The 27,112-nt window shown below is 37.5% G+C and overlaps 1 protein-coding gene across 2 annotated transcripts; it reads left to right on the top strand.

The window, feature by feature from the left end:
• The first annotated feature begins 403 nt into the window (after window positions 1-403).
• Window positions 404-27,112, top strand: ANLN (anillin, actin binding protein). Of its 2 annotated transcripts, XM_014248772.2 has the most exons (25): window positions 404-534; window positions 4,667-4,820; window positions 5,192-5,476; window positions 5,906-6,252; window positions 6,944-7,166; window positions 8,057-8,250; window positions 8,387-8,494; window positions 8,953-9,073; window positions 9,910-10,026; window positions 10,568-10,794; window positions 11,320-11,468; window positions 11,793-11,940; window positions 12,597-12,732; window positions 13,049-13,231; window positions 13,529-13,655; window positions 14,464-14,512; window positions 14,592-14,648; window positions 16,077-16,115; window positions 16,479-16,500; window positions 17,515-17,627; window positions 19,310-19,363; window positions 22,135-22,221; window positions 23,780-23,887; window positions 25,242-25,414; window positions 25,728-27,112. In XM_014248772.2, the coding sequence occupies exons 1-25, from the start codon at window positions 517-519 to the stop codon at window positions 25,849-25,851; spliced, it is 3,363 nt and encodes a 1,120-aa protein (XP_014104247.2). In that variant the 5' UTR covers window positions 404-516; the 3' UTR covers window positions 25,852-27,112. The 2 variants fall into 2 exon arrangements, with proteins under 2 accessions (XP_014104247.2, XP_005519116.2); XM_005519059.3 differs by lacking the exon at window positions 19,310-19,363.

Here is a 27,112-nt window from a genome sequence, read left to right as displayed (position 1 = left end):
CCCCATCCCTGGAAGTGTTGAGGACTGGCCGTGGCGCTCAGTGCCATGGTCTGGCTGGCGGTGTGGTGTTCAGCCGTAGGTTGGACTCCATGATCTCACAGCTCTTTGCCAAACAAATTCTGTGACAGGGCAGCCATGGCTGGACGGACTCCGGACACGGAACACGATGAAGCCTTAGGCGGCAGGCAGGGTCAGCCAAGAACCCGGTAGCGCAGATGACCAATCCAGCGGCGATTCCAAGGCCGGGAACGCGCATCCGCCCTCCCGGCGCTCCGCCGGACCCCTCAGCTCCCCCGGGCGGGCGCGCGCGCAGCCGCCTGCTGCCGGATTGGGCGGCGTTCCTGTCAATCAGCGCCCGCCTGCGGGCTCCGCCCCCTCTTCCCGTCGTGCCTGCGCGCGGCGGGCGCTGAAATTCAAATCCCGGGAGCGGTTGGGGCGGAGGTGCGGCTGATCGCGGCGGCTTTGGTGAGCGAACCCTGCGCGGGCACCGGCACCGGCACCGGCACCGGCACAGCCATGGACCCCTTCACCGAGGTGAGGACACGGCCTGGCCCGGCTCTCCAGCCTCCTCAGCTGGTGGGGCAGCGGGTTGTCAGTGTCGGGGATCGTGGGGTCACAGGGCATGGAAGGGGCCGGTTGGTGTCTGAAGGGAGGGGAGCCGCTCCTTGTGCCGTGCTCTCGGGGCGGGATAGGTGCTCCTGGCTGAGCCCTGTCAGCCGCCCTCGTCCCCTCTCGCAGCGGGGTTTGCGGGCTTGCAGCGACCCTTTCTCTGCAGCCGGGATCCCCTTGCTGCCCCGGCCCGCCTTGCTCCTGCCGGTGCCTCCGCTCCTGGGGCCGCCCGGGCTGTGTCAGATCCTGCCGGGACAGGAGAGAGCACGCACGGGTGATTGGCACAAGGGTTTGCGGAGGAGAGGCCCTTCCCAAGCCGGGCGCTTGCCTTTCATGCGTGCCTGGCAGATAAGATTTCCAGCGGGGATGGAAGGGACCCTGGGAGCAGACGGGAGCGCTGTCGATGCTATGTGCCCGCCTTGCCTAAAGGTCGGATCATAAGTCTGCCCAAAGCCGAGACCGTCTGATAAAAAATGCATTTGGCATTTTTATATTTTATAAAAAATGCAAAGTGCATTTGGCACTCTTGCCACCTGTGATTGGTCACTTTCTTTGTCAGGCACAGTTCCTCTTTTTGTTGTTTTTTTTTTTTAAACTGGCTGTGTGTGTGTTTAAGATTTACACAGGCTAAATTGTAAAATGAGGAACTGGCCGCGTTGAGTCTGTATGAAGATGCTATGCTGTACTCTGATTTCATGCGAGAGGTATAGTTTTAAAGCTGTCTTGTGACTGCTTTGAGAAATGCCATAGTAAAAAGGGTCTTCAGTCCACAGCCTGTGTAAATAAAACTGAACTACTTGAAAACAACCTCAAATCATATGCATTGATGTAATATTCTCTCCTCCCCTTGTAAACAATCTGTTTAGCAAACTGACATTCTTTATCTCTTTTGAGTGCCTGGAAAAGGTGACTTCACAGATCTGATTTAAAAAAATGAACATAAGGTGTTGATCTGAACAGATTTACTAAATGTGTTATGCCATGGCAGTTCTACCATACCCCCATGTAAAGTCTTGCTAAGTGTAAACATGTAAAACCTCCTTCCTTAATTGGTAGTGAGTGACATGATCCAGCTCGCCTTAAATAAACTTCAAGTCCGGACTACTGAATCGAGTTTAAAATGGTTTTGCATCCTGGGAGATATTCCAACCTGTACACGCCCTTCTTGACTTTGAAATACTTTGAAAATGACCAACTGTGAGGCCACTCCCCAGAGTAAACTTCATTCATGTGTTAGCCAGTATTGCAGAGTGCATAAGAAATCACCTTATCAAGAACATTTCTGCTGTGGAGGACATTCCACTGTTGTGTAAAGTTCTGACCAATGGTAGTGTCCAAGTATTGAAGTTTAGTAACTTTCCCCGAAGTTCTGTGAAAAGAAAGACTTTTACCACTGATTTTTATGTTCTGTGTTTTGTGTTGCTATTTTTTTTTCTTTTAATATAACCTTCCATTAGTTTAACTGTTTTCAGATAATATCTGTCTACAAGTTTCCATGCTCTGTTATTTGCAGTGACTTGGTGAAGCATTATAAATGTTGATTATGTAAAACAGCATAATTCGGGCTGTAGTTGGCCAAATCATACCGTGTAATTCAGTGTATGCTGATCCCTTTACAGTATCAAATTTTGTCTCTTTGTCAGTGGATTTAAGCTCAAATCTTGCTGTATTCAGTGGAATGCTTTCAAATCAGTTCTAAAATAATGTTTCTTTTGGCTAATCTTGCAAAAAAAAGCTAATAACCTTCTGAATCCCAACCAAATTTTTAATACAGATTGCACAGAGGAACTGGTACAGTGGGTACTTTTTCAAGATCACAATGACCATGCTATTTGTGACTTTGTGGCTGATTTTGTAACTCACCCTTCTTGCACAAAAGGTTTTGTTTTTGTTACTACAGAATGTTAGAAGTAGTCTAGGTTATTTTGTACTTTGCAGTAGTTTTTACCATTCATAGAGGCAAGTATGGTTTCCTAGCATGGACAATGAGCAAAGAGAAATAAGGGATGCATTTGTTTGGTGAATATTTGGAAATGTGAGGTTTGAAGTTAACTGTTCCTTCAATTGCTCCATTTGCTCTATTCTGCTAGTAAAGCAGTGTAGTTAGAGGAAATTCTTGTAATCATATATGGGCCTGAGTATTTTCTCTAATATGTACTTTAAAACATACTTTTGAAAAACTGAGGTTGTCCATTAACATTTGAAGTGGGAAGGTTTTTCTCTGAATTTTAGAAAGTGCTTTTGTGACACAGTGATCCTCTGACTTTGACTTAAGAGCTCAGATTCCTTGATGTAGTAAAATAGATAATGGTCTCAGGCACCTTGTGTAATTTTGGCTGTTCTGTGCAGGGTCAGGAGTTGGACTTCTAGGGGGTCTCTTCCATCTCAGTTTATTCTAGGATTTTAGACCTCTATGATACTCTGAAACTTTGTCATCAGACAAAGAGAATGTACTTGTAGAAAATACTGTGTTGAAGAACTTGGAAAGTTAGCCTCAAGTTGTGGAGTGTGGCTTACTCATCGTGTGTAGCAGCACCGTTGGAATTATGGCAGTTGAATGGAAAATTTGAGATGCAAGAAGCCAATAGGAGCTGGAGCTGAACAACAGAGGCGTGCATTCTTGGGAAGTGACATCTCATTTGTAACAACTGAAACTATTTTGCTCAACTAACAAAACAGAAAGGAATGTGACTCCATTTGAATAGAACTGTAGGACAGTACAAGAACTCTTGTAAGACATGTTCCACTTTTTGCAAGAACTGTTAATTTAAATCGCCTTTAGGATTTTTTAAATGTGGGTGTTACGTGTGCTTTGTAGCTCTGCATTTTGGAAGTAAGGAATATTGACCTGTGGACACAGCTAACATGGAACCTGCGTTGAAGGCATTCATGGCATTTAATGCATTTTATTTTGGGGATTTTTTTTTTTCCAAATTCCTCCTCTTCTGTGAAAGTTAGCAAAGCTGAGATTTGCTTTCACAAAAAAACTGTTGAAATTGCCATTCTATTTGTCTTGTGTTGCCCTACAATGGAACATTGTTTAAGACTTCAGCCTTAGACAGTTAAAAATGTGAAATGTGTATTTAATTGCTGTGCCACAGGACAGATAATGGCTGGCACAGTTCTCACAATAATTTATGTGCCACCAAACAAGTGCAGTTTATATGCTTCCCTTAAAAGGCCATTAGTTCAATTGCACAATTTTGTCTCAACCTTAAAGTTTATATCAAAAGAGTCATTAAGTATCCTTTAGGTTTGATCAAACTGGGTGATAATGACTTACAAATGCTACATTTAAAACAAATTGCAACCTATTTTAAAATTGAGTACTGTAAGGAATCACTTTGTAATAGTGTGGAACATTGACTAAAACAACTATTTTATATGGAACATAACCAGGGTACTCAAATTTCCAATGGGTAGGGAATGAAAAAAGAATGTTGTATAGCTTAATTGGTATCTCTTTGTATGTTTTTCTGTATAGCTATATCTTAATAAACATGCTATTTACCATAATATAGCTAGGTATAATATCAGTCTATTCTTAAAATTTGAGCTTGAGGCAAAGAAATCCAACTTTCGATTTAGAAGGTGTAATAGCAATTTTTCTCTTTAATATTGACAGCCACACTTTTATTCGTTGAACTTTTTTACGAAGTCTTGACAATCCCTTCAGTGTTTATTTTGTTAGAGGGTTAGTGCCTGTCAGGTGACTTGACCAGATGCTTTAGCAATGTGTCAGAAAATCCTGCTAGCAATACTTGACAGATCAAGACTGTCATATGGTGATTCAGGATAAAAAAAAAATTACTTTTGAACGTTTCTGATGACTTTGCGGTCTATAGGAGCCCCTGTTCTTTAATTTTGCCATTGCTTGTGTCTTTATCCTGACTTTCTTTCAGAGCCAACCTAGTTAGGGACAATATTTGATTAAATGACTGAAATTTGGAACCTGCTGGCTATTTATGCTGAACAGAATTCCAACATCTTTTGCTCTGAGCTGTTACCAGTTAACACACTGCAATGTCTGGTAACACATGCCTTATTGACCACTCAGAAACTCCTCGAAAGAACGCGCGCCAGGCGAGAGAATCTGCAGAGGAAAATGGCAGAGCGGCCCAAGGCGGGAGTGAGACCCACAATGCAGACCAAGAGGGCCAGAGAGCCTTTGGCAGAAACTGGTAACCAGGCACCTCTTGCCGGTGACGAAGGTATTTTGCAGCATGTTTAATAAAGATTGTTTTGATCCCAGTCACCTCTTTTTTCCAAAGGGAAAGTGAAAACATTGTGCATTTATCCTAAATTAAACAGTGATGGATGCAGTGATCTGGCCATTAGTACTAGCTCATGTTTAGCTGGACCTGAGAGCAGATGTGCCAGGTCATTAATAAGCTATTTAGAAATAATTGTGTAATGCCAAAGAAAGTGCCTTGTGCTTGGTAGATTTGGGAAAGGCATTTTTATGGAAAACATATCAGGGTATTCATAAATTGTAACTTTATTTGCACTACAATTTTGTGTTGTTGGAAAGCATTTTGGATTGTTTGAATACTAATTTGCTTGAATACTCTGACCTATCCAGTAAAACCAGATACAAAGCCATCACCATCAAAAAGGCTCTGCCCTAATGATACAGCGACTCAAGCATCTAGTTCAGAGAACGTACAGCCAGTTCCTTCAAGTTCCAGAAGCCATGTTTCTCCTCAGATGACTTCAGAATCACACGAAACTGCTTCTAACAGAGCTTCATTGCTTCAGTCTCTTGAGAAAGTAAAACCAAACACCACGTCGGAAGCTCCTGCAGCCCTTTCAGTCAAAACACGTATGCAGAAGTTGGCAGAACAGCGGCGCTGCTGGGATAGTGAGGGTATGTTTCACTTGCTAAGCACCATTGGTGTCTCTCAGTGTTTGCATTGATGATTATGTTGACTAGAAAAGCATAATTTTGTGTGTGGGAAGGTTAATGTTTTCTTAAAGAATTCTAAGATAATAGGGGGGCAGGCCTAAAATATTGAAGCTGTTGTCTACAATTTTAAACCTTTTTTTTACTTTCAAACTTTTTTTCCCTACTAGTCTAATAGCTTGCTTCTCACAACACTGACAGAAAATTAGTAAACTGCTTGATTAAAAATATTTAATTTGTTTAATCTTAATGCCTCCAGGGCTAGTAGTTTGATTCTGTTGATGGCAGGAACATCTAATTCTTGATAATCTCAATATATAATATAATGCAAAAGATGCAACTATATCTCAATATATTTTATTAGTAAAATAAATGTGTTTTCTTTTTTTCCAGATCCCTCTGAATGTGTTCCTCTGTCTCCTCTCCTGTCAAAAGATCTGTCTGTTTCTCCACCTAAGCAGACCTCTAATGCCCTGGCAAGTGAAACCCCTATTGGGAGAAGAGGCCGTTTAGCTAACCTTGCTGCTACAATTGGTTCCTGGGAAGATGACCTAAGTCATCCATCTGCAAAGCAAAACAATGCACAAGAACAGCCTGGCACTACTTGTTTATCCAAATTGTCCACTACAAGTGAAGCATCTGCTAGAATCAATAGTAGCAGTGTAAAGCAGGAAGCTGCATCCTGTTCTCAAAGGCTTGTTGAGGCTTCTATTAATAAACCAGCAAACTCAAAGAGAGCGGTGAGTGACTGATTTAGTTGCTGATTAAAAATTGATTTGAGTATTGTATTGGGGTAGACAAATGCTAGCACATAACTGTTTAATCTGAATTTTAAGATTTGGTGTGGGCAGTCTGTCTACTTACAACTTCTGCTTTATTGCAATCCCACATGCTCTTTTTTAATAGCAGATCTGAAACATCTTAGAATTCCTTTTATCGAGACTTAAAGATGAGAGTACTTATGTGTTTTGTTGATGTTGACGTACTTGATTGCTGCTCTTGACCATCAGAAGGGGGGCTTGTTACAGAGATACTTGGTTTCACTCTGTAACTTCATGTAGTTGATTGACTGAAATTGTAAATGTTATTGCTGCACAAAGACTCAGTCACAATGATGAAGTAAATGCCAGACACTTATTGTTCAATTTATGCAATTTCTGCATTGAAAATATCTGCTATGTGTGTTCTTGTTTAGGGTAATGTGGGATAATACTTGAAATAGCTGGCAAGAGCACCTGGAATCAAATGCTGAAACAATTTGAAATACTGGATAAAAAAAAGGTTACTAAAAGCTTAACACTTGTTTTTGGCTTTTTCTTTTGTTAAAGGAATAGGTAAATTAGGTGATAGTATGCTATGCAGAGTGCTTTCATTCTTTTTCCTCTTGAGAGAATAAGAACGTCTTTTTTTTTTTCTTTTTCCCTTGTTAAGGATCCAAACAATTTTTTAGCACAATCTTCAAGAGTCACTGCTCCCTGTTCTAAAGAATCTGAAGTACAACGACGAGCAGCAGACAATCCCTGCAGTCCTTGGAAAACTGAAGAGCGTACACAAACAGCGAAGTCAGCTTTGCCTCAACCAGTTCAGTCCAAAGCAGAGCCAGTCAAAGGAACACATGTGCAACTTGAACCGAAGGGTAAACCCACAACACCAGGTAGGCTGCTTTTTGGCTTCAATAAATAGTCATTTGAATTAGGCCCACACGTGCTGTGTTGAAAACTACATATTAGTTAAGAATTTAAGGTACCATACCAGATAATACCCCTTTCCAGCTGTAACTTGAGTAAATGCTGATGAATTCTTGTAAGTTGTACAGGTTCTGTATTTTGCCGGGGACGTTTTCTTGGACATGGTTTTAGTAACTCTTAAGAGCAAAAGCAGCCTAACATGTTAACTAAGATTATTCAAAGTTTATTTCAGATTGTTGGAGACTATATGTATCCATTTGATAGAATGTTAAGAGCCTGCATATTTAGAAGAAATCAAAGCTTGGTGCCACAAAGGTGCTCTAACTTTGCCATGTGTTTATTTTTAGTGATAGCATTGATGTCAAAATAAGTGAGCAACCTCAGTTTTAAATTCAACGGCTTATTATGTCAGAAACCTGGACTAACAGTTTGAACTCTTAAAAATGATGGCCAGAAAAGCAAGTTTTAGATATGCTGACAGTAAAACAATCTCAATCAAGCAGGGTGGGTGCCAAACAACATATCCTCCTTATGAACTAGAAAGCTTATTTCTGTGAAAGATAAAAGTGAAGCTGGTAGTAGAGGAAATTTGGAAAAGGCAAACCAGTTTAAATAACTGGTGTATTACATGTGGGCTGTAGTAAGAGGGAGACATCTACTTGCTTTGATTTAGTGTTTTATTAACATGACTGTTACAATTTGCGTTTCAGGTTCAGTTTGTATAAAGTATAATGGAGCAAGAGCTGTAAAGGAGGCAGCTTAATTGCTTCGCTGGGCACCTTCATCAGGATACAAAATTGCAGTGATTTCTTTAATTTTGGGAGTTTTTTTCAAGGCTAAACAATTGTTCTTGTAGGGGGATCAGGAATTAAGCCATTCCTGGAACGCTTTGGGGAGCGCTGTCAAGAGCGTAGCGCACGCAGCCCTGCTCCGAATACTCCAGGGTGCAGAACACCCGTTGTTACCCCAAATACACGGACAATCCAGGAGAGGCTTCTCAAACAAAATGAAAATTCCTCTACTGCCAGTTTAGCGCTTCAGCTTAAGCAGGTATGACTTGTTACTTTCGTAACTAGCTTACAAGCTTTGGGAAGGTTGTTACTGTTGTACTCCTACTGGAGGAATCTGAAATGTTGTGACATCTTAAAGCTGTCAGCTTTCCTCCCATTTCCCTTCATTTCTTTAGGAACGTGAGCGAGAACTTGCATGCCTTCGTGGCCGATTTGATAGGGGCAATCTTTGGAGTGCGGAGAAAAGTGACAGTTCAAAGAGGAAGCTTCCAGGAGCTAAAATGGTAATGTGTTACCTCATCAATCAAAATATGATACTCTGAATTGCTGTAACATATTCTGAATACAGAATTATATGTGGAAATGTATATAAGGGATAAAAACCTTTGTGCTGGGACTGCCCAGGCTGCACAAGACTGTATGATTAGCAAATTATTAGTTTTTTTACCTCTTGTAGAATCAACTAAGACAAGTGAAACTCCTTTAAGCCAATTGATTTATTTACTTTTTGATGATATTAAGCTTGGAGGATTTTATATTCTTTAACTGGAAAAGCAAAAGAGCTCCTCATGCAAACATTTAATATTTACTGCTTCAGCTAAGTATATTAGACAAATAAATAGGGTACTGGATAGGAAAGCTCTTTTTCCTAGCAGATGTTAAAATGTGTTTCTTTCTGGTAGTTTTTTTTAGTCACTTTCGACATTACCTCCTGAATGCATTCTGCTTTTTTTCTTGCCAGGAAAGCCAATCTCAGGCTAGTCCAAAACATCCTCCTAGTTCAGATGCCTCTGCTCTTGGATCATCAGAAGACAGATCAGCAAGTGACAGGCCAGCAAAATCTCCCAGCGTGGAGTCTTCGGGTGAGAACTGTCACAGTTTACCTGTGGTTAGTGCTGGACAGGGACACTGTACTTGATATTCATGAGCAGAGAAAGAGGCCAGTAACACTGATATGTGTAACTGGACCTCTCATTTGGTTACCGATTATCTGATCTAAATCTTCATGTATGATAGTAGTACTCTGCACTCCTATACCACTTGGAAGGATGGCAAGGCAAGACTGTCTTTTTGTTCTTCAGTGGATATATCTATGTTTCAAACTTTAATGGAGGTTAAGCACAGGGGAGTGAATGAGAATTGTCAGTTACGTATTTAGTCTATCCTATACCTGAGTATCCAGATTTCCACCAGAATCTAATGGGAGGGAATTCTTCCTTTGTCAGTATCCCTCTATGGTATTAATTCTTATGGTAGGACACATGAAAAGGATTTCAAGGTGCTCCTGATATCCTTTCTGGCTCTTACTGAGCAGAAGGATCTTTAGGTCTCTGTGATAAAAGTGTGAATATAGTTAACACTCTTGGAAGCCTGTTTGCTTGTAAGATCTATCAAATGTCCTTCTAGAAAAATTGCAGTGGTTTCTGTGTATTAGATTTTTTTTTTGTCTTTTTAAAATTCTCTTTTTGCTCTTGAGCGTCTGCACTCTGCTATGGTTTCAGCATTGTTTCTTGTGATGTCAGTTTTCTGATTATAAGATACAACTCTAGGTGTACAGGTTGTGGAGGGTATTCTAATGTTTTTTTCAACATGAACTGGAATATTTAATCTAATGGCCTTTTAGTTAGTAAAACTTCTAAAATTCAGTAACTAAAATAAAGGCTAGACATAATACTTTTTTTCTTTATAAACCCTTTAGATACTTCTAAATGTGAAGAGGCTTATAAACCTAGTCCTCTGAAGATTGCTGAGTCAAAGAGCCCTGTAAAAGTGATGTCTGTTTCAAAACTTGAACAACTTGATGAGAAACCAAAAGGTTTGTATTGAGTAGATGTATATTAATGGCTTAGCTCTCTATTGCCACTTGTTGAGGACAGTGTTAATATCCTTCCACTCTGAATAATGAATCCACCATACATTTGCTGACCCCCATGTGTTTTGTAATGAGGTTTATATAAAACAAATTAGGAAACTTCTTTTATCATATATAATCCTTCTCTCTTGCCATTCAAGTCTTTGAGGGGTATTAAAAAGCTGATATTAAAAGTTCATTGGGAAAGGACAGAAATGATTGCTCTACTGTTGGACTTGCAGTTAAGTTTCAGATGTATTTGAAATAAAAGGTTGAAATTTGTCTAAAATGTGCATATTTTCATTACCTTTCTGCATTGTTTATGCAGCATATGTAAAAATATTGTATTAAAATAGCCATGGAGGTGTGCTTTTAGATTCTATATGACTGACTATAAGAAGTGCCTTTTAGTCAAGCCTGCTTGAAAAGCCAAATGAGTTTGCTTCTCTGTTTGTTTAATGAGAGTTTTGATGCTACTAATATATTTTAAAACGTCACCCTTCAGATGAAGTATTTGAAGGCAAAATGCGTGCGGATGATGAGATGAATAGCTCAAAAGTGATAAATGAGATTTTTGAAATTCTTCAAGAGGATGGTCCAGACATAGAAAAGCTGAAGAAAGAAATGAGCATGAGCCTGGAAGGTGAAAGTGATGAGGATGAGCAGGAAGAGTCACTGAACATTTCATCAATGTCTCTGTTAACCCCTCTAGTGGAATCTGTTGGCTCAGAGGTGAGAACTCGGGGAGGGTGAGGAAGGGCTTGTTTATCACACAGAGATGTCCGATTGGCTTGTGAGCTGTGATATTTTGTAGTATTAAGCTATCCAGGCAAATAAAGAAGTTACAAATGATATTTTGCTAATGAAAGCATAATGAGGCAAAATTATTTTTTTCTAACATTAGTGTAGCATATGGGATGCTCTGCTAAACAAGTGGTCTTCTGCTAAATCGAACCTATACTGGACTTTCAGTGGTATGTATGCATTCAGTGGAGTGAATGTTGATGAAAAATCTGAAGAGAAGTAATTAGGTAGCTGTACTGATTTGGAAAATAACAGTGGCATCTTATTGAGTTTCATAATATGTTAGTGTCCTTAAATAAATAGACTTGCTCTTTGTCCATATTTGTAAAATATCATCCATTAAATAGTATTAAGCAAATTCTGTTTATATGTAAAACAAGTAAAGGAGAGAGAAAACAGATTATTATTATTATGTGAACAGATATCTGTAATATAATGTTTTCTTTTCCTCAGGCCTTTGGTTCTCCTAAGTCAACTGAGGAAGGTAGCAGTATCAGTGATGTAAGTCTGAAGTCTGAGAAGTTCCAAAGGACTAGAGTTCCCAGGGCAGAATCTGGAGACAGTATTGGCTCTATGTCAGAAGATCGCAACCTCCCTTACAGGTAATAAACATAATGCCCCACCCCTGATTTTGTAAGTGTACATGTTAAAACACTGTCTTTTTTAACTCTTCTAATGATGCATACTGCTCAAACTACAAATTAAGCTTTTTTTGCAAGATCTCAGCCTTTATCAAAGATTGTGTTGTCTTTTATGTTGCTTAAAATTAGCTGATAGAATGCTTTCATTAAAGAAACTTTCCATTTAGGCAAGTTTGGAAAACTTCAATATATGATACGTATCTATATCTATCTATATATATTTTTTTTTTTAAAGAGAGCTTGGCACACCTGTGTAACATTTTGTGGGATTTCCTTTTTTAAAAGTGTCGATGCGTATAGATCCCAAAGATTTAAGGAAACTGATCGTCCTTCAATAAAGCAAATAATTGTTCGCAAAGAAGATGTTGCTTCCAAACTAGAGATGAGAAGAAATGGTCCATCTGATCAAGTCAATATCAAAAAGAAAATGCAGGTACTTAGTATACTTCTTAAAATCCTTTTTCTAATCTACTGTTTCCAAATGTAATTGCCCCATGAACGTCCAGAGTTTTAAAATACTGCTTAGAACTGCAAAATTAGGTTGTTTAGCATAAATATCTAATGGTAGGGAATGATGATGCATAATTTGAACAGCTAATGCTTTTCTTAAAAGGATCATGTTATAGATTAAGTCTGGAGAGAACAAGCCATTATTCTGAGAAGGAGACAGAGAATCTGTCTTAGCTCTGCCTTTGAATTAGGCAGAATTTGTATCTAGTGTAGTGGTTTAGATTACCTACTTTACTACTTTGAGTAGGTAATATTCTGATCTTTACTAGCGCTTTGTTCATCTATATTGCTGAATTTCTGGCTAGTGCTGCTTCAGCTGGTGAAGGGAAGACTAGATGGGATATGGAACATACAATATTGGGGTCTTTCACTCCCCACCTACCTTTGAGATAAAAACAAAAGTTGTGCTGCAATGTTCTTTGTAGCGGCAAACTGCAAGGCTTTTTGTAGTTTGATGTCTAAAGGATCAGATTTTCTTCTGAAGCATTACCCCCAAAAATGCTCATCTTCAGTCATTTCCTTGTTTGAACGCAACACTAAATCTTTTTGGTAATTATTTTTGTTCTTGGTTTACTTTAGGAATTGAACAATGAGATCAACATGCAACAGACAGTGATTTATCAAGCCAGTCAAGCTCTGAACTGCTGTTTTGATGAAGAGCATGGGAAAGGGTCACAAGAAGAAGCAGAAGCAGAGAGACTTCTTCTCTTTGCAAGTAGGTTTTTATACTCAAGTTCAATTCTTTGTAATGAACATTTCCATAGGGTTCATAATTTCTTCCCCACTTACTGTGTTACATTGTGGTCATATATTAATAGCTCTTCACCTGGAAGAAAAGAACAGGATAGTATCTGTTCTGTCTCTACTTTTTGTAGGCAAGAGGACATCTTAAGTAACTTTCTTGACCCTTATATTCCTACTACACTGTGAAATGATTAATATTTAAGTTGCATTTTATGTATGTCTGACAGAAAAAGTTGTTCAGTACTTTTTCTTTACTATAATTTTCTATTATTAATTTCTTTGTGCAGCCGAGAAGAGAACGGCTTTATTGGAAGAATTGAATAAACTGAAGAGTGAAGGACCACATAATAAAAGAAATAAAACTGCTTCTACATTCACTGAATTTGCTCCCTCCAGGGGATCTGTTTCCATTTCAGAAATGCGTCTACCTCTAAAAGCAGACTTTGTATGTGGTACAGTTCAAAAGCCAGGTAAAACTAGCAAACAAAGCTTTATTCCTTTTCTCCTCCTTCCTCATTCTCCCAACATATTTCTGATTCATTCTCCTTGGGTTTTGTTTTTTTTTTGTCTTCTGCTTTGATGTTCTCAGAAACCTAGGGGTAATGAAAATTTAGCTATTGCATTCAGTTCATCTGCTTCTGACTAATTTTTCAATATTTTAAGTAGGGTGAAGGAGAGACGTGCTTAATAGCAGTGCAGTAGTTGGGGATTTTTTTTAGATACTTGGAGTCCTCTGGCTAACCAAACCATCTGATGTGTACTTACAGAAGCAGGAAATTACTACTATGTAATAATACTGAGATCTGGAGCAGAAAACATGGTTGCAACTCCGTTAGCAAGTACTGCCAGTTCCCTGAATGGAGATGCTCTTACTTTTACTACGACGTTTACTATGTAAGTCTAAAGAAGTTCTTTTTTGAACCAGTTTTAACTCTGATGGTGGAGCATGCATAAAAACATTTGAAGTGTTAGTAATGAGAATGTCATATTCTGAAAAAAAATATGGAAAGATTTTGTGGTATAGCTATTTCCTTCTTAAAAATTAGGCATAAGGTACTTCTCTCAGAAGAGCAACCTAGACTTGTTCAACCATCCATCAGCTATCTTATCTCTCGTATTTTCTGCCTTTTGTTCTTTCCTGGAACACCTGCAATGACAGATGGATTGCTGTGCCTGAGATATATTTTTCTCTTTTGCAGCAACTAACATTTTATATAGCTATTTGGTTTTGGTATCTGGAAAAATAGTGCTCTTACAACTATAACTTCAACTCTCACATGTCAGCTAAAAAGGTATTGCGAGTTCAAATGGCTGTTTGTTAGTAAGTCTTCAAAATAAATAAGCAAACTCTGTTTTTAAAATTCAGTTTTACTGGACTTTTTGTTTAAAGCTATTTACTCAAAAAACCCAATCTATGACGGGAGGGTGCCATCTGACAAATGGTAGATGCACGTTATCTGCCCCTTGTCCTCCCCTCCCCTTTTCTTCTCTGAGTTCTGAAAAGTATTTTAAAATGATAAAACAATAAACTCTTCTTGCTCCTTGGACAGTTATAAGGAGCAAAAGGACGGAAGAAGTAAAGAGGAGCTTAAAACCCAACAAAACCAACCAAAACAAACAACCCCGCAAAACCCTGCCACAAACCAAAACAAAAACCTTTCTGCTTCAGTTTGTTTAATAGTTTTTTCTTCTTCCCTTTTAGGCACAATGTGTCAAATGACTTTGAAATAAATATAGAAGTTTACAGTTGGGTATGTATCAGTGCCTGTCAGGAGGAGGTGTAAAGGAGAATGATGTGCTGCACTTTCTCAATACCTTTTTGCCTTACAGGTGCAGAGAAAAGAAGTTACAAGCACTGATAAAAGGAAAAAGGCAAATAAATCTAAGGTAAATGAAACCTGAAAATCAGTATGTAATGTTTCAACAGAAGGTGCTCTAGGAGGACTGACTGATAGTCTTAGACAATCTGTTGCTTTCTTTTATTCCCTTCTTGAAACATCTGCCATGACAGATGGGTTATGGAGACCTACAGCAATTAGTAGATTGGACCTGCAGCACTTGGTTGAGTCTGAGATATATCGGTGGGGAAGAAGTCTTATTAGTTCTGTAAAATGCTATGCTTAGGAGACCTGTGTTTATTAGCTGTGGGGCCTCCAATCATGATTTATTGCCCTTTTATTCCACTTCAATTAAACTATGCCAGTCGATACGCCCTACCCTGGAGTTTGATTTGTCTTAAAGGTTTAATTGATCAACTGAAAACTCCTCTTTCTCCTCAGTATTAAGTATAAGCTCCAGATGCTTACTTTTTAAAGCAAATGTTGTTTTAGTAAGGGTGCGCATATCCTAATGTTTGTGCTTTATTCAGGGTAGGTAACCCTAAACAAGCCTTTCTGGAGGTGGTTTGGGGTTTGTTTTGTTGGTTTTTTTTTTCTTTGTGGTGGTTTGTTTATTTTGGGTTATTTTTGGGGAAGATGTGTATATTTTTCTTCTTTTCATTCTAATAGATCACACAGTGTATTAATGGCCTCAGGTCTAATTTCCTCCTTGACAAGATAAAACAAACTTGAGTGTCCTTCAAAATAGTTGGAATGAGTAATTAAGTCCTGTGTCTGCAAGCAGAAATAGGAAATTTTTTTATTCTTTGATCTGGCACAGTGAAAGCTTCCCACAGTGAAAGCTTCCACCTATTCTCTAATAAAAGTTTAAAGTCCCAGGGTTTACTTCTTTCCTGTGCTGTAGTTTAAAGGAATTTTTACTTGAAACTGAATGATTTTGTGCTACTGTACGTTGCTGACATGAGATTATAGGTTTGCCAATGGCATCCTATATCTGCTTTTTCACAAGCTGCTTATACTTGTCTTTCATCCTCAAAAAGAGCACTTAATTACAGTTTGTGTTTAATATGCAGTCTCACTTAAACTTTGAGATTTTAATTTTAAAACAATAATGTGTAACAGCAATATATTGACATAGCCATACTTTTATTGTTAACTCTTACCTTTAGTTATGCAAATGTAACTTTGAAATCCCATTATATAGGTAAAAAGGCCTACTAAGAATGATTTTCTTAAATATGCTAATCATCCCAAGTTCATGCATGCTTTAACTTTTCTGCAGTAATTATTTTTGATACCTAGCATTTCTTCCACTGAGATATATTATGTCCAGTCAAAACCCAAGACTTATTCATAGTAATGAGTACCCATTCAAAATTTGAGATAAGCCTCCAGTAGTTTCACTGTCTAGTTTTCGTGCAGCTGTGGTGGACAAATTCAGTAGCAAATGGATTTATCTTTTTGTCTTCTTTTGTAGGTTATTACTCCAAAGAGATTATTAACATCTATTACCTCGGTAGGTATGAATGTAATATTGTAACAAGATCTGACCATGACCCTTTCCAAAGGCTGTGTTCTCACACAGATTAAAGCTGTACCCATAATAGGTTGGTTCTGTCCCTTATGTAAGGCTTTATAAATTGTTTAGTTTTCTGCCAAATTTTTCAGTCATTGGCCCAAGAAATAGCTCGGTTACATATGTAATGCTGGAAATATGCAGTTACTACACATTTACTTGGACTTTCTTTTTGATTTTTTTTCTGTTTGACTGGGTTTTTAAAAGTACTTAGAATCTAATTTCTTTTTACTTTGGCTTTGTCTTCTGTAGAAGCTGTCAGAAGTACTTTTTCACTAAGCTTTTATTTCTTTCTCTTTCTAGAAAAGCAACCTTCTTACTCCAGGTAAGTAAAGTCTAAACATCTTATGCCAGGATGAATAATCCACACTTGCTGTCAAAACTACTATATCAATAAATAATACTTATAACTAGATGACAATTTGTGAGTAATAAACGCTAAATTTTCCAGCCCAGAAACTGGCCCTGTGCTTATGTCTGAATTACTATTATGTTTAACAGAAGATATCTTTACAAAATCAAAACTAAAATCTGGTATCTGATACCCATAGTTCACATTTCTTTCCCCTGAAAGTATGAATTCAAACTACTTTAACGATTTTTAAAGTAGAGAATTAAAGTCTGCTGTCAACAAAGTAATACGAATAATTTGAAAATATTAACAGATCCTGAAATATTGCTTTTGTAGTGTTTTGTATATATATATATTTATATATAAAAACATGTATATACTTGTTTATATATTTCTGACTCTTGACAGAAAAAAACATCTTTAAGTGTTTTTCTAAGTATATAAAAACATTATACACTTCTCTGACTAAAATATGAGATGCTTGAGCTCATTTCAGCAGAAATTGCAGCAATAAGGAGCTCATGAACTAAATCTGGAATGTGTATCATGCTGCTGCAACTAGTAAGATTCCAGAACCTGAGCTACAGTGTGTGTTTCTCTTGATGTAAGTGCAGAGGAAAGGTGTACAAATTCTAGAAGATTGCAGTGTGTCACTTCACAAGAGGTTAAGAGATTGAAAAGTCACATTCTTAGTGCAGTGCTTTGTAGTGTGCCCTGGTATGCTCTCCATTCCCCCTACACTTAAAGTGCTTTGTTTTCTCCTTTGTGGATGTTCTCAAAGCTTGTTTCTGGAAGGAAAACTACTGAGGAGGAATGGTGTGTATCAAGGTTCTCTCTGAATGCACTGCTGGGCTGTACTGCAAAGAGTGCTTCTTCAGGAGTACTGAGTAGGGCATGCATACAGTAGTGCAAATAAAGTTCTTCTTTTAAGCCTGGCAGCATCCTGATTGTGTTTTGTTATGAATTCAGTTTAACTCTTCTTCACAGCCATGGCCAGTCCAGGTGGCCCGAATGCCATACGCAGTACAAATTTCGTCCTTGTTGGATCCCACAAGTTATCGCTGTCTTCTGTAGGAAATACCAAATTTGCTCTGGACAAGGTAATGGAAGTTATTGATTACTAATCCAAAGGTAATTGCATACTACTATAAAAATGAATGAGTCTGGGTTTACTTTTCAGGTGAAAGTACCATCCTAGAAATGAAACATACATATTGTTTAGAGATATTTATATAGGCATTAAACATTTTTGCCTAATTGTTACTTACATATAATTTCATATGAATTAAATGCAATCTCGAGATAAACAGGGAGACTTACATTACTATACCAGATGCTCTTTCATTTCTGTAGCTCAGTATAAGATATGGTTATGCAAAGATAACGGAGGAATTTATTTTTGATTGCTGATTTGCTTTTACTGACAAAAAAATTGATGTACGCAGTTGGCATCTCTATACGTGGTCTTCATATTGTTGCTCCTAGTCTTGCAGTTACTGCTAAAGAAGGCATTAAGTGTGTTTTAATGATAATGAAGTATTTGAATTTTTATGCACTTAATTGACCTAAAAATTACCATTTGAATATATTTAGGAGTACGAGTTTTCCTTTCATATCCCAATTAAATTTGTAGAAGCAAATTATCTTATTTTTTTTTGGAGAGCTATTATTGGGTTTTATGACATTAGTTCCTTGTCTAAACAGAATGCTTATTGCCTTTTGCTATGAGAAGTTTATAAAATACATTCTTACATTCATTGTAATATTGTAATCTCTAACCTTGTAATATCTTATACCTAAGGCCTATTTTAATAGGTGTTTATGCCAGCAGCTATCCTAAGCTAGTTTAAATTAACTAAAATGTTGCTACAGCTTATGGTAGTACTAAATCACAGCTTTAGATACCCAAACAGCAGCATAAGAATAATTTTGGGTTTCTTTTTTTTTGACTAATCAAATCTTATTGAGATGATAGTATTATTGCAATTACAGCTTCTGATGAGAGATGAGAAAACAGGAACTAGTTGTGTTTGTGTATTAACCTTAAAACAAAATATCCTAATAATCCCAACTTGCATTTTAGAAGTTTTACTTTTTGTACACACAAGCAGATTCCTTTACCGAAACAGCTGGCCAAACTTAATGGCTAGATTGCATTGTTGCAATGTGAATTTCAGAAGTAGCAGCTTGGGTTCTTCAGCATAAATGTTCCTCTTAACCAGAACTATATGTATAAATCTTTGTGTATAGCTTCCTTATTGGAAACCCCTTGTTCTTGGAGTTAATGGAGTCAGCTTTTGCATTATATTCAGCAGTTTAGGTGTGGATTTCACTGGTTTACATTGTATGACAGGACAGTGGACTGGACTAGTGAAATATAGCAAAAGCACTACGTTCAAAAAGAATTCCAGGGAAAGTATCACTTGGTTAATTTCTTTGCAGATGCAGTCTTACAGTTATCTGGCAAAAAGGGAAATTCTTATTCATGACTTGTTTGGGTTTTTTTTTTTTGTTAAATTACTACCTCAGTAAAATTTAAATTTTGACTTGGCCTATGGCTGTACCAAGCAGCTGCTTTTTAACTTGTTTCATGCATTTCTAATATGGAACAAACTGGTGCCACAGTGGGGTTTTTTTGAGTGCTATTCCTCTCTTTTACATTATGTACTGTTGAAATTCAGGGTATAGAGGACCAAAATGTACTCAGGTGTAACTGTGTCCTTTTTTCTTCTAGACCATAACTTTACACTAATTGTATTGAGCATGTTTCTTTTTTCCCTAGATAAATTTTGAAGGGGTGGAAAAAGAACTCTTGGGCTATATGTTCCAGGACAAGGTTGCTATGATCCTTTAGTTTATAACTTAAAATAGGAAACTGCTTCCTAGTGCATGTTGCTCATTTCTGTCTGGCCTTTTCTGCAGCTTTTTTTTTTATTCTTCTGAGAAAATGCTTACAAAGATTTACTAACTAAACACAAGATGTTAGAAGCCTTTAAGACTTGCAGAATTCTACCCCTTGCCCTTCACAATAAGAAGCATGCTGCTAGAACTCAGTTTAGGTTACCTAGGGTTTTTCCTTAACTAGCATGTTTCTCTTTTCTTCCTAGATCATTAGAGGAGCGTGTTTCTTGCTTCAGAACAAATAAATGTTTTTCTTAAAGATTTCCAGTCAGGAAATTTGAGCCAGCTTCTGGAAATCTACACAGAACTGCTGTGCTGATAAGAGAACCAGGGAAAAATGTCTGGCAGCCTTAAATGTTGGTTTAACTCAACTTTGTTGCTGCTGAAAAAACTTAAAATCTCTTAGACCTAAATAACCTTGCTTCTTGTTCTAACCTTGTTCTGACAAGACATATCAAGACATTAGTTTTTTTAAACAAAATGTTTTGAAAATACTAAACATGTCAAAAAATTAGGTCCTTATTTGTACACAAATACGCACTTTAAAATATTTTGCTTGGTGTATATTTTTTTGGCTTTAGAAATTATGTCAATTGATATCCTTAACAGAAATAATTTGTCTTTAACCTATGAAAACATTTCCATCTACTTAATAGTTTACTTAAGTCCTGCAGAAGAAATTGTTTTAGATGAATTTTCATGTTTTTGTTCAAAATTAAGCAAGTGATAATTTTAGTACCTATCATCTCCTATTTTTAATCAAAAGTCTCCTAAGAAACCAGTTTTTCAAATTCTTGAGTTATCTTGAGGCCCTTTACAGATAATCTTCTATGACAGCAAGCTGTGTTCCTATGGCAAATACCTGTATGACCACACCAGAATGCAAGATAGCCTAATCATGGGCTTTAGCTTTCTTCTCATCTAGCTAGATATTTGTCAAACTGCTTTCTTTCTATCACCTTTAAACCTTTGAAAGAGATATTGTTATCTAGAACTTAATATTTTCTCATTATGTGTACAAGATGGTGTTGTAGACTCTGCAAAACTGTGTTGTGTTTGTTATACAACCTCTTTGCTTTGCCTGTCACACAGTTCTTCACTGGTAAACTTCATAAATTGGATTCTTCTCTTCTGACATGAAGCTTAAAGGGGATGCAAAGCCCCTAAACTCGAAGTGGGGAATGGCCAAACATCCTTGAAGCACTCACTCAGAAGTGTGTTTTACTGTGCTTTACTGGGGTTATATGCCATAATTCCCTGGTGTAGCATGTAGAGTTATAATTGTCTTTGCTGATCAGTTGCATCAGTCCTGGATTTTTTTTAAATTTTTGTTACATGGAAGTGTTCTACTGTTTTTGCTTCCCAAGTGGTCATGCAAACTCCTGCCTAATGTTTAGAATTTTTCTGTGCTGCACTATTCCTGTTGAGTACACGAGCAAGCCATGCATGCTGTGTTAGCTGAGTAGATCTAACATATAAAAATTATTTGATGACGTGCTTGTGCATGTGTGTCTTATGTCTGGGAGGAAGCTGCAGGATGTCTGCAAATCAAAGGTGATCGATTTCTGACCTCAACACCTATTTTGGTGTTCTGCAGGACTCAGAGGCCCACAGATGAGCACTTTTAACTACTGAAGGTTACTTCTGTTCATCTTAACTAGCAAAATTTAGTTCCATTTGATTGGAGTTGATTCCATAGTTCTGAAAGCTGTTTTGTTGCTGTGTACACATGCTTGTGCCTATTCCCTGGCAAACAGTTCTTTGAGTATTTGAGTAGCAACGTTACCTTCCTGGCTTTTCTGATAAAAGATGAGTATTTCTGATTTTTGTCAAATTTATTTTCTTTTTATTAGGTTCTTAGCTGTGTTGCTTATTCAGATTAGCAATAGAATATGGTGTGTAGAATGCTGTGCAGGTCATCATTTGCTTGTTGAATTAGCAGTTTGCCTCAGTTTCCTTGTGAGGGGGGGAAAAAATAAGAAGGGATGTGATTTCATGGGAGTAGTCAAGGTAATGAGGCATTATGTGTGGAGGGATTGGGGGAAGCTCAAAGGCTTTGGTGCATGCTCTTCCTCAAAACTCCTGACTATCAAAAAAATGTTTGATTGACCTCTGGTACAATAATGAAGCTACAATTTATTTTTTTTTCCAGTGGCAAAAGATAGGACTGGGAAACTTTTGTGTTAGAAATTACTTAACAGGTGTCTTTAACACCTTGAGTGCCAGTTGAGAACTGTTTTCATTACTTTCCCCCTTCTAGCTTTGCTTTTATGCAAGGATTTATCTGAGTAGGCACTACTACATTAGTATCTGCCAAAAATGCGTATGGTATCCAAGTACCATTCCTGTTTAAGCTCGCTTTGATATTTTCCAAACAACTTGGTGTCAAACTGAGGCAGGAGCTTGAAAGGTGTGGACTGGTGCCTTCTGTTGTTTCTAACCATGCTTGGAGTGCCTGTTTTTTATAGCAGGAGTGCATGTTTATATATATGTCCTGACCAAACTAATAAATAATTATTGGAAAGCTTCTAAATGAACTTGAAACCAAAAGTGATTATTACTGTCTTGCTTGAGTCTGGCTGCTTCTTTCTGGCTGCAGGTCCTAAGAGCAAGACAGTGCTAACATCTTGGTGCAGGTGGCTTGCTTGAACTGGTAAGAGTTAGTTGAGAGGTGTCAAAATTAAATGATTGTTTTATATTTTGCAGGTTCCCTTTTTGTCTCCTTTGGAAGGTCATATATATCTGAAGTTGAAATGCCAAGTGGACTCTTTGGTGGAGGAGAAAGGGTTCTTGGTAAGGTATTTACTGTACTCACTTCAAACTCCTTCCTTAGAAGTTACAGGCCTATTAAATGTAGTAATGTTTTTGATATCACTCCTGTGTTTGAAGCTTAAAACTGGCTTGATTTTTTTTTTTTTGGTGGTTTTATGGGGGTGATTTTTTTGGTGGTTTTTTGGGGTTTTTTTTTGTTTTCATCTCTGAACCAGACCACAAATGTTTCTTAGTTTATCTTCTAAACGTGTCTAAGTTAAGGCTACCTTTTAAGAGTTTGTGTCTATCTCTCCTCTAAACACCTGTCTATTTGTTATTTTGAACTTCAGTTAACCTTCTCTCACTAAAATATGTAATATTAGATGAGATTTTAATTTCCATGGCAGAAAATTTTCCAGGACTCTTTTTGTGTTCTAATAAAAACAAAAGATTGGGTTTTCCCATTGTGTTCACAGCCTTTAGAAATGAAAAAGAAACAACAGTATTTTTTGAGCAGTATCTTGTGCAGTTCTCTCTAAAACTGGACCTAGAAAATGCAGCTGATGCTTGGCCTAAGGGCTGGAACTGTTGAAATGTCCACAAGATGGCAGTAAATGTGCTTTGGAAAATGGAACGTTAATATTTGCTGTTATCTTGGTGTTTCTGGAAATCACAATTTCTTTAGACTCTTTCCAAACACTGCTTTCTGTCTCCCTTTACTTAATTGAAGTTGAACAGATTTCATTAGATGCAAACATTTCATATGCTTATGGTATTTGCTGTCCCATGTTTCTGTGTACTAATTTAAGAAAGTCCATATTTGCTTCTACTATCCAATATGTAAAGCCTGAAGAATGGTGTACAAGCACACTGAATTTGTTCAGAATAAGGGTTTGGAAATTCCCTGCACCATTAAAAATTATAATCTGAATTGTGAAGAGTGAGAATCACAATACATACATTAATTGGAAGAAAAGTTCTTTACAAGTTCAAGAGATATCAAGAATAGGAGTCAGATACTAAACTCTCCATTCCAGTACTAAGGAAATGGGGCTTGAAATTGATGAAATCCAGCATCCAGTAGAAGAACTGCCAACATAAGCATTTAAAAATCAATTTCTAATTTCCTTTGAACTGACTGGACTCTCTTGAGTGTGGCCTCTTGAATAGCTGCATGTTTTTTAATCCTGATTTGTAAGTCAAAAATTGCTTAAATATCTAATAATAATAAATTATTTTTTGAACATATTTTGAGAACCACTCATACTGTATATACTATAAATAACCCTTCTTTACTTTAAAATAATGGAAATGCTTATTACCATTGACATGAAAATCTGGTAATTTTAAACAGCAATGATAGGTGGCTTTTAGCAAAAGGCTGCACACCTGAGAAATGATAGTGTGAGCTAATTTTCTATGCCATCTGGAAAATAAATACACTGTATGAGTAGAACCCTTTCTCAGTATAATTCTTTTTTCCTTCTCTCATTTAGTCCTATGAAGGGTGGCACTTACAGAACCATTCTGATAGAAAAATAGTTAAGTACAGACCAAACTCAAGGTACAAAGTTACCCCATTTAATTTTTTGTTTTTAAGACTATGTTTGAAGATGTCAGTGGATTTGGAGCGTGGCATAGACGCTGGTGTGTGCTGTCTGGAAATTGTATCTCCTATTGGACCTACCCAGATGATGAGAAACGAAAGGTAATGCTGTTTTGTAACACTGAAGTCCAAAGTTCTGTAGTACCCTGCACAAGTAGCTGTTCATTTTTAAGCACAGTAATGTTTGGGCTTTAGATTGGTAAAACATGGGATTCAAGCTCCTAAAGCTTTCTTGGGGAATGGAGGGGACTTGTTTTCATAAAGCTGACCTAAATCAGGCAAACTTAGTAACTGACTTCCCTGTCTTGTAGGAAAGGGGGGAAAATTATGGAAGATCCATATTTCATTTCCCCTTTACACTGAAGGCCTTCTATTGTGCTCATCAAATCACTAATTATTTAAGTGAAATGGTTTGGACTTGTATGGCTTAATAAGCAGACTGTATCTGGTTGCCTTAAGTTTTGGACAAAATGATAACACTTTATACAGTAAAAAAATGAGTGGACAATCCCTATATATTGCAGAAGCATAGCTGCAATTGACAATGGACTGTCTTATTTGAAGTCCTTGCCCTCTTGCAGCTCCACATTGTAGCTGGAACTGGTGCTTCTTAATGGGTCTCACAGAAAATGAAGTTCTTGTTGGGCTAATGAGACAAATCAGAGGTTCATCTGTCACTGTGGTGAACCTTCTTGTCTCCTTAGTGTGTTCCTGCCATGTACTAAAATGTTTCCAGGTTCTTTTAAAGACTGCTTTCAAGGGGGTTCTTCTGACTCACTGAAGTTATTTACCATTAAACACTTTGTTGTTTATTGGCAGAACATTTTCTTTCCCAAACTCTGTGGCAAACTCTGGTCCTTTTGGGACTTCTATGCCACTCCAGATGCCTGAGTTTAGTTTCTTCCCTACTAACAGAGGAAGACCATATGCTGATAGTTGACATTGCCAAAATATATCAGTGTACTTTCTTTCCTTGCCAGGAGAGAGGGAAAAATCTTTGCCTACTGTAAGACAAGATAGTAAAAAAAATAATCAAGAAGAAGGTTCCTATTTTGCTTTTGTCTGCAAGGAAGAAGCTTTGGTTTGTTTTCCAGATTCTGTTCTGGAAAATCTTTTAGACTTGTTTCACTATTTTTCAGAGAGCGAGTCAGCTGTATTTTGGTGATCTACAGAAATACTAAACTTAATAAATGCATCTCCTTGCCCCTACTGTATCTGTTCTATCATGCAGAGATGGATGTCACTCAGAAATATCAGTATTAGGCTATGATTTAAAGTAATCGTGGAATGTTTTTTTAAATAGATTTCTTACAGTTGCACATGTATCACCTTTTTGTATGGAATAACTGACTGAGGAAAGGTGTGTTCACTTAATATTGTCAAAGTTGTCAAAGCCTATGTTCAGAATTACTCTTGATTGCAGTGTTCTTGACTGATGAACCGGTTTCACTTTCAGCATCCTTTGGGCCGGATAAACTTGGCTAACTGCACTAATCATCAGATTGAACCTGCTAACAGGGAGTTCTGTGCCCGTCCCAACACTTTTGAACTAATAACTGTCCGACCTCAGAGAGAAGATGACCGTGAGACGCTTGTCAGCCAATGCAGAGACACACTCTGTGTTACAAAGTGAGTGCATAAAATCATGGAGGTTTACCTCATGTGATAGTTTTAGTAATGTTGGAGCTTTACAACTTTGTCATAATGATGCAAAAGTCATTTAAATGCTAAGATTTTCGGTGGCACTTGAACTGTTTTGTTCGCTTTTAGTCCTAACTGCTTTCTAGAAGTGGAAATGCCAAGTGGCTTAGTAGCAGGATCATGGAATGTCTGACTTAATTTTTAACCCTGCTATTTGGGCTTCTATGGTTGATCAGCTTGACATTTCTCACAAAAATTAACTGGAGGTGGAGAATAATCCATGGGGTTCCTTGCCTTCTAGGAACTGGCTGTCTGCTGATACTAAAGAAGAGCGTAACCTTTGGATGCAAAAGCTCAACCAAGTCCTCATTGACCTTCGCATGTGGCAGCCTGATGCCTGCTACAAACCTACTGGAAAGCTTTAAACTCAGGAAGGGAGCTACACAAGAAAATAATTTAAATGAAAATGGGGGAAGTCTTCTGGGTCACTTATGCTTTAAGTTTGAGAGAGTATTTAACATTATACAGGACTATGTTATGCAGTATTTTTATTTCACTTAAAAAATTTTAAAACCTTTTTATTTCCTAGTTTTGAGTATGGTAGGAAGCAATTAGCTGTTTCTAAATGTGCTAAATATATATAACTCCTTTTTGGAAGTCTTCTAGCTAGGTGCATTCTCTTTTTCAAACAACTAAATTATTGCAGGAAATCTCACTTCAGGGCAGGAAGGGATGCACTAGCTAGTGAAAGAAAGCTTTCTAGATAACTCAGCTCCCTGAAAGAAGCAATAGTTCAAAATACTCTTAACAAGGATGCCGCTGAAGCACAGGATTTAATACTGTAGCATTTTTGGGGTTCTTTTGTAATGATCAGGCCCAGAAGTAGTCAATTTTACTCTACAACATATGCAGTATAGATAATTCTGCTTGTACAGCATCCTTGTGGTCAGAACAAAAGGCATGCACAAAATATTCATACTACTTTTGCAATTTCTCATACAAACTAGTATGGATAGTGCATGGCATGTACACTATGTGATTTGCAGGTGTGGAATTACGTTTGCAGTATAATGCACTTTGATAGAAATGGAAGGTCTTGAATATTTTTGTTAGGACAAAAATAATCAAGCAGAAAAATTTAGGTTTAGTGTTGTATACATCAGTATTTCCTGGGACTTGTGGTTTTTACAAGCGAGAATTCTCCATTTGAGAACCAGGAATAGGTTAATAGGTCGTTATAGTGCCCTTTTTTGTATTTTGTTTAATAATAAGACTTTACAAAGCTGCTATGTACCAACTAATACTCCACTGGCTGAAAGAATGGGTCTTCCTTCCCTTGATGGACCTGTCCACAAATTCATATAAAAAGTACTTCAGACCCATCATGAAAATGGCAACATTTCTCAGCTAAAACTTGTAGTTTTCACAGCTTTTCACTGAGTATATTGAAATACCAACTCATTACTTCACTTGGAATGCAGTAGTGGAAAACTTCAGATTGCTATTGCTGTTATATATTCACACTCCAAACACTAAATTCTGTTACCTTATACTGTTTTCATCCTGCCCCTTTTGTACTTGCTTTTAAATTTTATTTTATTTTCTGATGTCTTTAAATATTTCCAAACTATGTATTGAGATTTATTTTATTCATTTAAAATAAAAAGTAAAACCCTTCCTGCTTTT

Source organism: Pseudopodoces humilis, chromosome 1, assembly GCF_049639895.1.
Source record: "Pseudopodoces humilis isolate 2021_Gansu_Grassland_sample_001 chromosome 1, ASM4963989v1, whole genome shotgun sequence".
Classification (NCBI taxonomy): domain Eukaryota; kingdom Metazoa; phylum Chordata; class Aves; order Passeriformes; family Paridae; genus Pseudopodoces; species Pseudopodoces humilis.
The sequence above is the reverse complement of the archived record's forward strand: the minus strand, read 5'-3'. Positions and strand labels throughout refer to the sequence as shown.